General features: G+C 45.8%; 1 protein-coding gene across 7 annotated transcripts in view; it reads left to right on the forward strand.

Moving 5' to 3' along the window:
• The first annotated feature begins 237 nt into the window (after positions 1-237).
• Positions 238-17,126, forward strand: part of LOC129706469 (uridine phosphorylase 1-like) — a 74,834-nt gene continuing 57,945 nt past the window's right edge. The window contains exon 1 of one of the 7 annotated variants that reach the window (XM_055650841.1): positions 238-273. Coding sequence is in view for 3 of the 7 variants with exons in the window: in XM_055650803.1 (XP_055506778.1) it covers positions 697-910 (214 nt within the window). In the remaining 4 variants the exon portion in view is untranslated. Of the gene's footprint in view, positions 274-392; positions 412-458; positions 911-932; positions 1,125-17,126 lie in introns of those variants that run through there. The other 6 variants (XM_055650833.1, XM_055650803.1, XM_055650810.1 and 3 more) reach the window with 6 other exon arrangements.

Below are 17,126 nucleotides of genomic sequence, written 5' to 3' on the forward strand. Positions count from 1 at the left end.
TAAAACGCATTTGTACTCCCTGGCTTTTGACCATGCCTGAGGCTTTGCTTCTGTTTGTGGTGTTTTTGATGTTTCTTTATTTTACATGTCTTTTCCTACTATTTCTTTTGATTGTTATTTTTTGGTGTGTTTTAACTTTTTTTGTCAATGATTAGTGATGTACAGCACTTTGTTGCAGCTATGTTTGTTTTTAAAGTGCTCTATAAATAAAATTATTATTATTATTATTATTACACAGAGGGGGCAGGGGAAGCGACCGTTCGGCCCGTCGAGGTGATCCTCGCCCTTTGATCGTCGCGCGGGGGGGTGGGGCGGCTTCACGAGGCGGGCGGGCGGCCGTTAGCGTTAGCGCGGGGACGGAGGGAGCGCGGGGCGGGCGGGCGGCCTAATGTGATGGTGGCGACGCCACGGGTAAGGCAGGGGCACATTGGGGAGGGAGGAGGCCCGGCCGCCCCCCCGCGGCATCACACCGCGATCCGGCACACTCCTTTACAAATGTACTATGATCTTTGCTCCTTTATTGCCGGCGCCGCCATATTAAGGGGGTTATGAGGAGAAGGGCTGAGGGGAGAATAGGTGGATCCGCCATGACTGAATGGCGGGCTAGACTCGACGGGCCGAACGGCATAGGCTGTTCCTGAAACATACACGTGTACCTCATGCCGGCCCGCCGGCCGGTCCTTGCATCCTCTGGGGATGGATGTTGCTGACCTGGGCAATGATATAATAATCCTCTATAATCTATGGACCTGGGTCCGTCCACCTGCCGCCGCCGGCAAAACAAAACAAGGCGAGGCGAGAAGATGGCGGATGGGCCGAGACTGCATTAGGACATCTCCCTGTCCCGGTGTCCCCGCTGTCCCGGCCCCGCTGTCCCGGTCCGCTTCAGCAACGTGGCCTCGAATTGGTGGTAAATTACATCTAAATCAGAAATGAATCCTATATTGTATCGGTAGTTAGAAACAAGGGGCGATAGTAAGAGCGGGCGGAGTAAGGGACGTCCAGTGAAGCCGCCGGTAAAAGGCGGGCGGCGAGCGGAGGCGGGCGGGCGGCGGCGACCCTGCATCGGGACACCCACCTCACACCCACACAATCCACTTCAGCAACGTGGCCTCCAAACTGTGGTAAATTAAATCTAAATCTGTAAAATAATAAATTAACCCCATTGCATTCATTGTTAGAAAAAGGGGAAGGAATAGAGCGGACATCCCAGACAAAGGAATATTGTACCTCCAATCTATGACAGTCTCGGAGCTTTCACAACTGCCACTAGTCATGTTTTTTTTTTAAACATGCGCTCATGATTTGTTTATTGTGGTTAATTTCGCTCTAAATTTGCATTCATTTTGGTGCACTCCCGTTCGCACTTAGACATTTGTCTAGGATGTCTCGCCCTATCCTTTTCCCTTTCGCTAACTGTTAATGCAACGCGTTTCAATCATTTATTCATTCCCGATTTAGATTTTATTTACATTAAATTTACTGTAATTTGTAATTTCCCGCGTATAATTGCCAGAAAATGCTAATTTTGAAATCCCTTGCAAGTTTATTTTCACAAATTGTCTAGCTCTTCTCTGTTGTATTTGGTGAATATTGTTCGTTGAACGTCCACGGGATTTCTGTTGATTTTCCATTTTTTATTTTTCTTCTCACTCTTTTAAGCTTTATGATGCCATTTAGTTCTTTAGCCGTGGGTAGATGTTTAGACACCGAGCGCTCTTGGCCTTGGCAATGTGAACTACTGCTCCACCAATTTAATAAAGACACTTCTTATGGGGAGAAAATACAATCCGTTGCAGGAACTCATTGCGTCAGGCAGCATCTTTGGAGGGAAATAGACAGGCGGTTTTAAAGTCCCTTATTCGGACTTCTTGTAGGATTTGTTTAAAAAAAAAAGCTTTGCAATCTGACTTGCACCTCACACACGGATGCATGCTAGCATTTTACCAGGACGTTCACTCCACACCCAAGGACCATGACGCTATGTGGAACATTCCCTACCATACAGTCATGCGATTACAACGGCTGCCTGTCTGTCGCAACGCTGGCCACCGCTGATTCAGTCCCAAGTTGACGTGCGAGAGAGAAGCCTCCTCTGAGCCTCATAATCTCAAGTGCTAAACGGCAAGTAGCAGACCCGCTTCAGACGTCAATGTTGGACAACCCCTGGGAAATTGTGCGGGCGGGGGGGGGTGAGAGGTGATGAGATGGATGTGATAAAGGGGGTGGTTGGGGTAAATGAGAGTGAGAGGATGGGTGGCTACTGTGGTGGTGAGAAAATGTGTGGGAATGGGCAGCTGGACGAAGGAAGGGCGTATGATGGGGTAAAGGGTGAGGGAAAAGATGGGCGGAGAGGAGTAGGAGGGAGAGGTCATGTGGTGAGATGGTGGGAGTGCAAGTCTGGATGGCAAAGTGTGGGGAGATAGAATGAGGCAGACAGTGGGTGAATGGAGGGGATGGGGGAGAGAGATGGGATGGAGGTGGTGAGAAGGAGAAGGGAGAAAGGGGTTGGTTGAAGGGCAAAGGGTAGGAGGCAGTAGGGGAAGTGCATTGGAGAGAGGAAGAGGTGGGTGGAAGGGGGAGAGGGGGAGGAGACAATAGAGTGAGGGAGAGAGATAGTGAAGAGCAACTATGATCGGGGAGCAGTGAGTAGTCTGGTGGCAGTGGGATGATGGCAGTGTGATGGAGGGATGTGATTGAAGAATTGGGTGCTTATCGAGATTATTGGGCAGGTGTAGGTGGAGATAGCAAAGTGATAGTTGAGGGCTGTGAATGGGAGTGAACTTGTAGGTAGAATTTAGGGGGGGGGGAGATAGTTGTGAGAAGAACTGGGAAGAGGAAACAAAATATTTTAATGCAACCCTACCTCCCAAATATAGTGTCTGGACTCATCTCCTTTGATTAAAAGTTAGGGTAGTGCTCCTAAACGTCTCTTTCTTATTCCCCTCCCTTTCTCCCAGTCTATCTCCATCTTCTATCTCCATCTCTGCATTTTCCCTCTACAACATAGACAACTTTTTTCTTCACACCTTTGAAAATATTGGTTCTGCATTATTGTTTTACAATGTATATATAACTTGCAATTTTCATTATGGCACCATTTCTAATAAACTTTCTCTGTCAATAGCCAAAATTAAAAAAATAATAATGTTTAAGATGTTGTTAATGCCATGTTGCAAAGCTGCATTGTCAATAATGAATGTATGAACCCAATCATTGCAGTTTTTAGTTAATAAATTACAAGTGCATGTTTTTTAAAATGTCATGCCATGTTTTGCATTTTATTGTATTGACATGCAATAGACAATAGGTGCAGGAGTAGGCCATTCGGCCCTTCGAGCCAGTACCGCCATTCAATGTGATCATGGCTGATCATCCCCAATCAGTAATCCGTTCCTGCCTTCTCCCCATATCCCCTGACTGCAATTTTTAAGACCGCTATCTAGCTCTCTCTTGAAAGCATCCAGAGAACCCGCATCCACCGCATTCTGAGGCAGAGAATTCCACAGACTCACCACTCTGTGAGAAAAAGTGTTTCCTCGTCTCTGTTCTAAATGGCTTGTTCCTTATTCTTAAACTGTGGCCCTTAGTCCTGGATTCACCCAACATCAGGAACATGTTTCCTGCCTCGAGCGTGTTCAAACCCTTAACAATCTTATATGTTTCAATGAGATATCCTCTCATCCTTCTAAACTCCAGATTATACAAGCCCAGCTGCTCCATTCTCTCAGCATATGACAGTCCCGCCATCCCAGGAATTATCCTTGTAAACCTATGCCGCACACGCTCAATTGCAAGAATGTCCTTCCTCAAATTAGGGGACCAAAACTACACAATACTCCAGGTGTGGTCTCACTACGACTCTGTACAACCGCAGAAGGACCTCTTTGCTCCTATATTCGATTCCTCTTGTTATAAAGGCCAACATGCCATTTGCTTTCTTCACTGCCTGCTGTACCTGCATGCTTACTTTCATAGACTGATGTACAAGGACCCCCCAGATCCTGTTGTACTTCCCCTTTTCCCAACTTGATGCCATTTAGATAGCAATCTGCCTTCCTGTTTTTGCTACCAAAGTGGATAACCTCACATTTATCCGCATTAAACTTCATCTGCCATGCATCTGCCCACTCCCCCAACCTGTCCAAGTCACCCAGCATTCTCATAGCATCCTCCTCAAAGTTCACACTGCCACCTAGCTTTGTGTCATCTGCAAATTTCCTAATGTTACTTTGAATCCCTTCATCCAAATCATTGATGTATATTGTAAATAGCTGCGGTCCCATCATCGAGCCTTGCGGTATCCCACTAGTCACTGCCTGCCATTCTGAAAGGGACCTTTCTCCCCTTGGAATCTTTCTTCCTCCTAGGAATGAACTGATCCTGCACCTTCTCTAGTATTCCTAGAAACACCTGCCATTTTTGTTCCACTGTCATTCCTGCTAGTGTATCTCTCCAGTCAACTTTGGCCAGCTCCTCCCTCATGGCCCCTTAGTCCCCTTTATTCAACTGCAACACTGACACCTCCGATCTACCTTTCTCCCTCTCCAATTTGCTAAACAGATCATAGCAATATTCTTAAAGGCATGAAGCTCTTTTACATTTTGGCTAAAAATCTGTTTAAAGGTTGCATGTACTTATTTTCCCCCAAAAAACAACTTACATTAATCTATGCTTTTAGAAATTTGCAGGTTTGCTCAGTTTACTTTTGGGCTTTTACTAACTCGGCTTCAGCTAAAATGAAAATGTTAGGAGCTACAGGTTGAAATTCTCTAGTCCAGCACCTTTGGAATTTGACTAGTGCTGGACCACAGAAATTGTCTCGCAAGCCTCATACCAGGGCCTGACCCCAAGGCTAGTCAGTTCATTCTGCATACTTATTGTTATATCATGACAAGTAAAATATAGTTTTATTTTCTGTTTTAACCTATCAGTAATGCTGCCCAAAATGTTTTCTTTACAGTATTTTTCATTAAAAGTTAATGCTGTTGAAACAAATGCATACAAAACAAAGCCTAATATAAAAAACATAAAGAACATAAGTTTACTTTTAATGCTGCTCTGCAGTCACTTCCAATGTGTCCTGATGGTTACGCGTAGGTCAGATTACATCAAGATGGCAGATACCTGTACATCACAGGCAGATATGGAGAAGGGAAGTGGATTATCTACACTAGATTTAAGGATCATGGGAAACCGAAATATCCTGAGCAAAAAACAAAGTACTAGAAGAACTCAACAGATCAGGCAGCATCTGTGGAGGGAAATGAAAGGCAACGTTTTGGGCCAGGACCCTTCTTCAAATTATTGGAGTAAGGGGAGGGGGGGAAGCTGGAAAAGGGAGGGATGTAGGGGAATGGTTGTCAAGTTAGATGGATACAGGTGGGGGAAGGGGGGGGGGGGGGTGGAAATTCTCATCCAAGGTTCCTTAACTGTCCTTATCCTTAACTGTAGGAACATGCATACCTTGAACTCTCACTATCACACTTTAAAAAGCATCCATTTTCCAATCGTCCCAATGCCCACAAACAAAGTACTCCAATCAACTTTTGCAAGTTCCTGTTTTGAAAGTTGGCCTTTCTCCAATTTAGAAGATTAGTTTGTGGACCAGCCCTGTTCTTATTCATATATACTTTAAAGTCAATAGAACTGTTGGCGCTGGTCCCTAAGTGCTCACCCACTGACACTGCAGTCACTTGCCAAAAACTAGGCCAAGCTTTGCTCTCCCTCGTAAGGCCCTCCATATATTGTCTGAGCAAATTTCCTCAACACATTTGATAAATTCCACCCCATCCAAGCCCTTGGTACCATGACAGCTTCATTCTATCTGGGGAATGTTAAAAACCCCTACTGTGACAACCCTATTAGTCTTGCAGATGTTTGCAATCTCCTGGCATATTTGTTCCTCTAATTCATGTTACAACAGGAGACACCAGATAGAAAAAGATTCACCCCATTAAAGGCTTTGGGCTCACATTTCTACCAGTTAATATGAGCTTGCAATTGGGTGTGCCAACCACTTTGCTGCATCCAAGAATTATGATCCATTTCTTGGAATCCTTACTTCTAAATGGAGCCTCCCCAATACCCTGGGCAAGATTATTTTGTGACATGAATGCCAATATGGGACAACACACACTCATCAGAGAAATAAAATACACTTAGGTAGACACGACATGCTGGAGTGAGGCAGCATCTCTGGAGAGAAGGAACGGTCGAGATCCTTCAGACTGATGTCAGGGGAGGGGGCGGGACAGAATGTAGTCAGAGACAGTAAGACTAGTGGGAGAACTGGGAAGGGGAAGCATCTGCAGTTCTTTCTTACAAATAAAATACACTGTTCTGGAGGTCATTTTTTTGATGCCAATAACTGCAAATCTGTCAACAAATAGAAACATAGAAACATAGAAATTAGGTGCAGGAGTAGGCCATTCGGCCCTTCGAGCCTGCACCGCCATTCAATATGATCATGGCTGATCATCCAACTCAGTATCCCGTACCTGCCTTCTCTCCATACCCCCTGATCCCCTTAGCCACAAGGCCACACATCTAACTCCCTCTTAAATATAGCCAATGAACTGGCCTCAACTACCCTCTGTGGCAGAGAGTTCCAGAGATTCACCACTCTCTGCGTGAAAAAAGTTCTTCTCATCTCGGTTTTAAAGGATTTCCCCTTTATCCTTAAGCTGTGACCCCTTGTCCTGGAGTTCCCTAACATCGGGAACAATCTTCCTGCATCTAGCCTGTCCAACCCCTTAAGAATTTTGTAAGTTTCTATAAGATCCCCTCTCAATCTTCTAAATTCTAGAGAGTATAAACCAAGTCTATCCAGTCTTTCTTCATAAGACAGTCCTGACATCCCAGGAATCGGTCTGGTGAACCGTCTCTGCACTCCCTCTATGGCAATAATGTCCTTCCTCAGATTTGGAGACCAAAACTGTACGCAATACTCCAGGTGTGGTCTCACCAAGACCCTGTACAACTGCAATACAACTACAAATGTTGCTGTAGTTTCAGTTCCACCATTGTTTTTCACCACACCCATGAAATACCATGCCTATTTTTTAAACTTGTGTAGCCTTTTAAGTGAATATTCAGTCATAATTAATGTTCATCTCTTGATTCATTATTTTTGCATGCTCCTTAAGCATCCCATCTAAAATGCTCACACTGCCATTTTGTATAAGTGTAAACAACATTATAAGCTTTGTGTTCTTTCTTGTTTTCAAATTTTTCCAACACTTCCAACTTTTCTGATTTTCATTTTTGGCAAAAAAGCCTTAAAATTATGTTTCTATAAGTCATGAACTGTTGATGAGCCAATACTATATAACTCGTACCTGACCAAAGTTCCTTTATTTAATTTCTTCCATAATTCCACCTTTTCAAAAATGCATAATAATTAATACATACTTATTAGCACTGGCACAATTTCCTACACCTCTTGGCCTCTTAGAAGACGTATTGTAGAACTACAATGTAGGGAAAATATAAGTAAACCAAGAATGTATAAACAAAACTCTCAGCCACAAAATGGCTTGATGATTAATACAGATGCTTTGCAAACTAATGGTTCTAGATTCAAAATATGCTAGGTCAGGGCTGTTTCTGAACCACAGAATGCCGTCCAGATAGTTTCAATATGCACTTTACTTAATTTTAAACACAGAAATGAATTCAGTCTTTTATAATGAGTATTTCTCCACAGTTTCAGACCATAACTGCAATCCCTTTTCTCTATTCATTTGTTTTAGTGATTCTTATTTTGTTATCATTTTTCACCTGATTTTGCTACTGCTTGGATTAATTATTGAAACACTGGAGGAGAATTTTATATGTTGCCACAAACATATTTATCCCCGACACAACAACTCCAACATCTTGAAGGGGGCGCTGTTCTGGCGGCAGCCATGGCAGCAGCGCGTCAGCCTTTCAGTTTTGTTTTTTATTTTTAGTATGTTTTAAAGTGTGTATTTAGTGGGGTGTTTTGTGTTTTGTGTGGGGGGTGGTGTGGGTAGTGTAAGGGGGAAACCGCTTCGGTCGCCTCCTCCATGGAGAGGCGACTTTTTCCAGGTCGCCTCCCCCGTGGCCTACCATCAAGGATCGGCGAGGTCTTTCCCGGAGACGTGCCCGGGGCTTCAGCGGCAGGCGCAGCGTGGACTCTCGGCGTGGAGCGGGTGAGCCCTCGCTGGGGCTCGCCGGAGGGGAGCGCTCCGTTTCACTGGCCCGGGGCAGCCGGCAGCCTGAAGTCGCAGCCTGAAGCCGCGGTCTGCAGAGTTCCAGCTGCTGCGGCGTCTACAGCCCGGGATCTCTCGTGGGGGACCCGGGGGAAGAAGAAGCCGCCATTGCCGGCCCGCGGATAACTTCTACCGCGGGCCCAGCATGGACTTACCATCACCCCTGAAGGGGAGCTTCGACCGCCGGCCCTGCAGTCTACGGTGCTTCTGGCTGCGGCGGGGACTTTAAATCTCAACCGCCGGCCTGCGGCCTACACAATCTTGAAGCCGCGGTCTCCGGTGAGGAAAGACCGATCCTGGACTGGACTCTGGACTCTGGTCTTGTCCACGGGGGGGGGGGGGGGGGGAGAAATGGAGGAGGACGGCCAAAATTTTTTGTGCCTTCCACCACAGTGATGAATGCTGTGGTGGATGTTTATGTTACATGTTGTGTCCTGTTTATGCATTTTATTATTTTGTTAACCCATCTTTATGCTTTGTATGGAACTGATTTTTAAATTTTGTAAAGCACTTTGGGGTCAATGAAAATTGACTATAAATGTGCTATATAAATAAATTTATTATTATTATTATATTATTATTATTATTATTTATCGAAAGTTTATTTCCTGAAGTAAGTGTTTATTTGCAAAAGGTGATATGTAAAAAAAGGATTTCTAATCTATAATTTTACTTCGGAGTCACGTGAGTGACTACGTGAAGAACCCCGCTTACGACGCATGCGTGTCATATCGCTACACGCATTGCAACGAGTCACACAGGGGGAACGACGTTCCCCAGCGGGAGAATTTGAAAGTCGGGAACAGCAGGTAAGAGACTCTGCGTTCCTTCCACTTACCTTTTAGGTGGAGACATGGACCGGATCCATGAAGGCTGCGGAAAGCTGGCAGGGGAGAACCGCGGAGTGCGGGCGGCCGGCAGGAGCAACAACGGCACGCCAATCTTCCGGAGAGGAAACACCTGTGCCCGACTTCGCTCCCGCACCGGCAAAATTCACTTCTCGGCCGGGCGGGAAGAGAAGCAAAGACGTCCCGTATGCCAGTCTCAAGCGAGTCTGGCTTGGAGCAGTCGCTAGCGGCCAGCACCAAGACTGGAGGACAGAGAGTAACCACGAGGGACCAGTGCTGTAAGTACCGGGGGTACACAGGAGGGCTGTAGAAGCTCAGCGGGTGCAGCGGCATCTATGGAGCGAAGGAAGTGGGCGACGTTTCGGGCCGAAACCCTTCTTCAGACTGTAAGTACCGGGGTTGGTCCGAGGGGTCCCCACGAGCAGCCGGGATCGGCCAGTGCTGAGGGCATTTGAGCCGGTCTGACCGGCTGCAAAACGACCGCAGAGGGACCAGTGCCGTGAGCACCGGGGTCAGTCCCAGCGGTTTAAGATTAACAGCCGGTTTGACCGAATGCGGAACTACCGCGAGGGACCAGTGCCGTGAACACTGGGGCCGGTCCGAGCGGTTCGAACTTGACGAACAGCTGGAGCGCCCAGAATTGGAGCGGGGTTGACCGGCTGCAAACGACCGTGTGGGACCAGTACCGTGAGTACCGGGGTCGGTCCCAGCAGTCTGAGATAAACAAGCAGCCAGGAGCGGCCAGTACTGAGAGCGTTGGAGCCGGTTTGACCAGCCACACAGCTAAAATCCCGACGACTCGGGTACAACCCCACGGACCCCATTGAATTGAATGGTGGTGCGGGCTCGAGGGGCTGAATGGCCTGCTCCTGCACCTAATTTCTATGTTTTCTATGTTGCTATGACCCTTACTATAGGTATGTGGGAAAATGGTGTAGACCTAAAAATGGGGGGTTTTCATAGAATCTGTTTGTTAATCCTTTGGTTAAAGTATTAGATGGGTCTGAGGCGCTGCAAGTGCGGAGAGGGCGCATCAACGGCACTTCCGCAATGTCCTAAAAATAGCGACGAGCTGTCAGTGCCGAAGAGCACTGAGTACGAGTTGGACCCGCTAGCCCACGCTGGAGGAAGCCGGTACGAGTGGCTGCAGCATGATCACCAGCCAGCACAGGTGCCTGTGAGTACTGGGACCGTGTGGAGTGGTGGACCTACATACAGGACCGGTGCGGTCAGCGGCGGGGTGAGGAAAACCCGCAAACCAGTGCCCATGTGTACGGGGGAAGGGAACAGCGGAGGAAAAAAAAAGGAGCTCCTTCACAGTGGCAGTCACATGAATGTGGAGACTAGCCACAGTGGGCAGGAGGTAAGCCCCACATGGGTACCCCGTGCTGGACCCCTAGAGATCTCTAACTCTTTAAAAAAGAATGGGCAGGACCCTGATGGGCTAGACCCTGACCACACAGGATTACATAATCCAGAAGCTGCTGGATGGTGGAGACTGGGATCCAAGGATGGCAGCCAGTATAAATTATATGACCTGCCATCAATTACAATTTTCACAGAGACCATCTCCGAAAAGGGTGGAAGAAAGAAAGAAATCAGCACCACCATCTCCGAAAGTGCAAATCACACCAAAACAGGTGGAAGTGGAGGAGCTCCTCCATGGTGGCAGTCCCATGAATGTGGAGGCTAGCCACAGTGGGCAAGAGGTAAGCCCCACAGCGGTACTCCGTGTGGGGCCGCAGAATATCTCTTACTCCTCGGAGGAGAGTGGGCAGGACCAATTTTGGTCAGACCCTGACCAAGGCACAGGTTTACATAACTCTGAAGGAGGGGAGACATCAGCTGTGCCGGATTTAAACCCCGCGCCGGGAAAATCAAATCCTAGACCGGCCGGGAAGGCAAAGCACAAAGTACATCACTGCGAAAATGATGTGGAGAAACAGCCTCCGGATAATACTTACTGATACCGGAGTAAAGATGAGCAGCTGCAGGATATAGCGCAGCCAGCAGCGGCCACTTTCGCGGAGCTGGGAATCCGGTACAAGAGGCTGCAGCATGTTCGGCCGTCAGCGACAGGTGAACCGGGACTGCGAGGAACGGCACAATTATATGGGGCGGCCGGGAGCGATCAGTGCCCGTAGGCATGGGGACCGGCTGCGGAAAAAACCGCATGCAACTAGTGCCCGAGAGCACGTAGGTCGGCAGGAGCGGTTGTTGGAGGAACTTCTGCAGAGTGGCAGGCTCCAGGATATGGACAATAGCCACAGTGGCATAGGTGTAAGTCCCTCAGCAGATTACCATAAAGGGCTGCTTGACATTTCATCCTCCTCGGAAGAGGGTATTGAAGGGCTGCCTGTGTTAGATTCTGAACCAGAGATGGAGCCACATTCCCATATGGAGGACGAGGAAACCAAGTTGCTGGACATGGTGGGGCAATACTTTCAGCAAAAACAGACTGGCAAAGATCTAGAGGCCAGGATGGCTGCCAGCATTAAGTACATGTCTACACATCACCTGCAAGCCAATACCTTTGCTGAGGTGTTGGCAAGACATTTACCTCCGGGAACATAACAGGACAAGGTATTGAACCGAAAGAAAGTTCTAAAGTCCTATCAGCGGAATATTATCGGCCGCACTATTGGAAATAGACATGACACTAGTTCACCAGGATGCACTGGCCTTGTATGCAAACCTGGAACCTCCCTAACCACTGATATAGAATGTGGAGGTATTCATTACTTGCTCCTTAGTTCAGCATGTACATCATTCAGACAAGGGAGCAACAAATTGAAGCATTATTAAACTACGTACACACATTATAGATGTTATGGAGACATCCAATAAGAATCACAGAAACTCGTGTACTAAATATCCTTATCATAATCAGAGGTGGTGGCCACTTCATTTGGTCGTACTTATATTCTTTCAGATGGGAACTTTGTGTCAGCTTCTGTATTGATCCTAGGGTACTATCTGGCGAGCATCGTACCAAGATGGCTGGCTAGATTACCAATTAGATGTACCCACATATGTGTTAACTACAGGTCATCTGCGGTTCACTGCTAACACAGTTCACATGGCACTGACTTTGCTGGTAAATATGGTACAGCCTTAATGGAAACTGGCAGGGAACAAACTATCCATCAGACTGCTAGTAGATTGGCATAGGGACTGTGTGCCAGCCATATAATATCAGACATTTTCCAATTACTGAACGCAGTCACGCATCATTCAAACTTACTGGTTCTTTCTAGCAACATGGACAGTTACCCATGTTACTATCTATATTAACCTATTCATTGTAGAATTGAAAGCACCTCTTCTACACCTAGGACTGACGGACCATAGGCGGAATTTTTTCAGCGGGTCACAGACAGTCCACTCATTCAACAGTACTTGGTATCCTCTAGAAATAGGAAGTACGTTCATAACTATGGAACCTGGAACATCAACTCGATGACCTCTGTCTGCTCAGGGAGAGCGAGGAGGTCATAGAAAGGAGTTACAGGGAGGTGGTCACTCCAAGACCATGGGAGACAGAAAACTGGGTCACAGTTAGGAAGCGCAACAGGCAGAGGCAGGGACTGGTGAGTACCCCGTGGCTGTACACCTTGAAAATAAGTACTCATGCTTGAGTAAGGGTGGGGGAGACAGCCTACCTGGGGGCAGCGACAGCGGCCGGGCCTCTGGCACAAAGACCGGTCCGGTTGCTCAGAAGGGTAAGGAAAAGAAGGGGAGGGCAATTGTAATAGGGGACTCTATAGTCAGGGGGTCGGATAGGCGATTCTGTGGACGCAGACAGGAGTCCCGGATGGTAGTTTGCCTCCCTGGTGCCAGGGTCAGGGATGTGTCTGAACGTGTCCAAGAAATCCTGAAATGGGAGGGAGAGGAGCCTGAGGTTGTGGTGCATATAGGTACCAATGACATAGGTAAAAAAAGAGAAAAGGTCCTGAAAGAAGAATTTAGGGAGTTAGGTAGAGAGTTAAGGAGAAGGACTGGAAAGATAACAAACTCAGGATTACTGCCTGTGCCACGCGACAGTGAGAGTAGGAATGGAGTGAGCTGGAGGATAAATGCGTAGATGAGGGACTGGTGCATTGGGTATGGATTCAAGTTTCGGGATCATTGGGACCTCTTTTGGGGAAGGTGCGACCTGTACAGAAAGGACGGGTTGCACTTGAACTTGAATATCCTGGCGGGGAGATTTGCAAAGGCTAATGGAGGACTTTAAACTAGTATGGTTGGGGGGATGGAATCAAATTGGGAAAGCTAGCAGTCAGTGTCAACTATCTGCAGAGCCAAAAGAGATGGGGGAGATATTGAACAGTTTCTTTTCTTCGGTATTCACCAAGGAGAAGGATATTGAATTATGTGAGGTAAGGGAAACAAGTAGAGTAGCTATGGAAACTATGAGGATCAAAGAAGAGGAAGTACTGACACTTTTGAGAAATATAAAAGTGGATAAGTCTCCAGGTCCGGACAGGATATTCCCTAGGACATTGAGGGAAGTTAGTGTAGAAATAGCAGGGGCTATGGCAGAAATGTTTCAAATGTCATTAGAAACGGGAATAGTGCCGGAGGATTGGCGTACTGCGCATGTTGTTCCATTGTTTACAAAGGGGTCTAAGAGTAAACCTAGCAATTATAGACCTGTTAGTTTGACGTCAGTGGTGGGCAAATTAATGGAAAGAATACTTAGAGATAATATATATAAGCATCTGGATAAACTGGGTCTGATTAGGAACAGTCAACATGGATTAATGCCTGGAAGGTCATGTTTAACTAATCTTCTTGAATTTTTTGAAGATGTTACTTGGGAAATTGATGAGGGAAAACAGTGGATGTTGTGTATATGGACTTCAGTAAGGCCTTTGACAAGGTTCCTCATGGAAGGTTGGTTAAGAAGGTTCAATGGTTGGGTATTAATGGTGGAGTAGCAAGATGGATTCAACAGTGGCTGAATGGGAGATGCCAGAGAGTAATGGTGGATGGTTGTTTGTCAGGTTGGAGGCCAGTGGCGAGTGGGGTGCCACAGGGATCTGTGTTGGGTCCACTGTTGTTTGTCATGTACATCAATGATCTGGATGATGGTGTGGTAAATTGGATTAGTAAGTTTGCAGATGATACTAAGATATGTGGGGTTGCGGGTAATGAAGTAGAGTTTCAAAGTCTACAGAGAGATTTATGCCAGTTGGAAGAGTGGGCTGAAAGATGGCAGATGGAGTTTATTGCTGATAAGTGTGAGGTGCTACATCTTGGCAGGACAAATCAAAATAGGACGTACATGGTAAATGGTAGGGAATTGAAGAATGTAGGTGAACAGAGGGGTCTGGGAATAACTGTGCACAGTTCCCTGAAAGTGGAATCTCGTGTAGATAGGGTGGTAAAGAAAGCTTTTGGTGTGCTGGCCTTTATAAATCAGAGCATTGAGTATGGAAGTTGGGATGTAATGTTACAATTGTACAAGGCATTGGTGAGGCCAATTCTGGAGTATGGTGTACAATTTTGGTCGCCTAATTATAGGAAGGATGTCAACAAAATAGAGAGAGTACAGAGGAGATTTACTAGAATGTTGCCTGGGTTTCAGCAACTAAGTTGCAGAGAAAGGTTGAACAAGTTAGGGCTTTATTCTTTGGAGTGCAGAAGGTTAAGGGGGGACTTGATAGAGGTTTTTAAAATGATGAGAGGGATAGACAGAGTTGACGTGGAAAAGCTTTTCCCTCTGAGAGTAGGGAAGATTCAAACAAGGAGACATGACTTGAAAATTAAGGGACTGAAGTTTAGGGGTAACATGAGGGGGAACTTCTTTACTCAGAGAGTGGCAGCTGTGTGGAATGAGCTTCCAGTGAAGGTGGTGGAGGCAGGTTCGTTTTTATCATTTAAAAATAAATTGGATAGTTACATGGATGGGAATGGAATGGAGGGTTATGGTCTGAGCGCAGGTATATGGGACTAGGGGAGATTATGTGTTCGGCACGGACTAGAAGAGTCGAGATGGCCTGTTTCCGTGCTGTAATTGTTATATGGTTATTATCATCACCCACAGATATATGAACAGCCATCTGTTCTGGAATGCCTGGCAAGCCTCCATTACGATGAGAGGCTTTGTCATAGTACCACAATTGCGCCAGGAGTGCTCTGTCTACATACCTGTCGAAGGTACAGAGCGGCATTCTGTGGGGACACACACACTGGTAACAAAACTCATTAGGGGCATGTTAAAATTAATCCCCAAGAACTAGGTACATTCATATATGGGATGTGAGTTTTGTACTGACCAAGTTAAGAAACTGGTCTCCAGCTACAGCTCTATCATTACAGAAACTGACTTTGTAAACAGTCATGCTGATGGCCTTGGTCACGGCACAAAGAGTCCAGTCATTACAGAAACTAAGGCTGGACAACATGATGATTTCATCAGGGAATCAAACCTGTCACATTTATCATAGGGTCAAACGGAACATACAGGGGTCAGCAGGCCTAAAAACAAAGTACAGAGCCTATACGACAGATGGTCGTTGCTGTATTATAACTCATTTACTATCATACATGAAGTATGCTAGATCATCAGAGGAGGAAATGTCACGTTTATCAGCTACTAATAGCCACTCAAAACAGTGACCGTCCAGATCATCTCTAAATGGTTAAGCAAGTTCTAACAAAGGCTGGAGTGGACACTAAGGGAAACATTTAAATCTTACTCCATTAGGACTGCAACTACATTGGCAGCTATGAAGTTGGACGTACCAATGTACAAAACCCACAAGACAGTAGAATGGTCAACAGAGGAAACTATCCAATGACTTTATAACAAACCAGTTATTAAACCTGGAAGAATTGCAGAAACAATTTTAAGTCTGCATATATAATTCACTGCACTATAGGGGCAATAATTGGATTTAATATTTTACAGTTGGGTTTCAATATCGTATTATGTTTAATGATGTTAACATAATTTCTCCCCACAACCAAGGCAGTTGTGAAGCATGGACTCGTTCCACAGCATGAGGTCACAGAGCTTTGAAATCTTCACGTAGTCACTCATGTGACTCCGAAGTAAAATAGTAAGATTAAACGAGAACTTACCAGTTTGAAGTTTGATCTGTATTTTATGAGGAGGAACGTTGAGGGAATACGTGCCCTCCGCTCCCACCCTCTTATGATCATATCAAAAACTGGTATCTCTTTCATAATCTTACTATGTTAGGTCAATATAGGATATCTGTGACCTCACACCGCTGCTTTGAAGGATGACACGCATGCGTCGTAAGCGGGGTTCTTCCCGTATTCCCTCAACGTTCCTCCTCATAAAATACAGATTAAACTTCAAACTGGTAAGTTCTCGTTTAATCTTACTAATTTACCTTAAAACATTGGGTATTTCAAAAAAGAACAAAATAATTAGAAGTAATAATAGACTTTGCCTCCTTGTTTCTGCGCTACCATTCAGCATGTTTGTAAGTGATCATTTTAGTTTATTTTGTTATTGTCATGTGTACTGAGGTACAATTAAATGTTTTTTTGTTGCACGTTATCCAGTCAGTGAAAAGATTATACATGATTACAATCAAGCCGTCCACAGTGTACAGATGCAGGATAAATGGTATAATGTTTAGTGCAAGCACCATGACACGAAAATGGGTATTGTAGATACTGAAACTGGTTGTCAAAAATTGCAGAGGGATCTCGATTGGTTTTGCAGGTGGGCTGATGGAATTTAACACAGAAAAATGTGACATGGGGCATTTTGAGTGTTTAACATGGGCAGGACATAGTGAATTGACTTGAATTCCACAGATTCACCACTCTCTGTGTGAAAAATGTTTTTCTCATCTCGGTCCTCGACTTCCCCCTTATCCTCAAACTGTGACCCCTTGTTCTGGACTTCCCCAACATTGGGAACAATCTTCCTACATCTAGCCTGTCCAACCCCTTAAGAATTTTGTAAGTTTCTATATGATCCCCCCTCAATCTTCTAAATTCTAGCGAGTACAAGCCGAGTCTATCCAGTCTTTCTTCATATTAAAGTCCTGCCATC

The sequence above is a fragment of the Leucoraja erinacea genome, chromosome 2, assembly GCF_028641065.1.
Source record: "Leucoraja erinacea ecotype New England chromosome 2, Leri_hhj_1, whole genome shotgun sequence".
Classification (NCBI taxonomy): Eukaryota; Metazoa; Chordata; class Chondrichthyes; order Rajiformes; family Rajidae; genus Leucoraja; species Leucoraja erinaceus.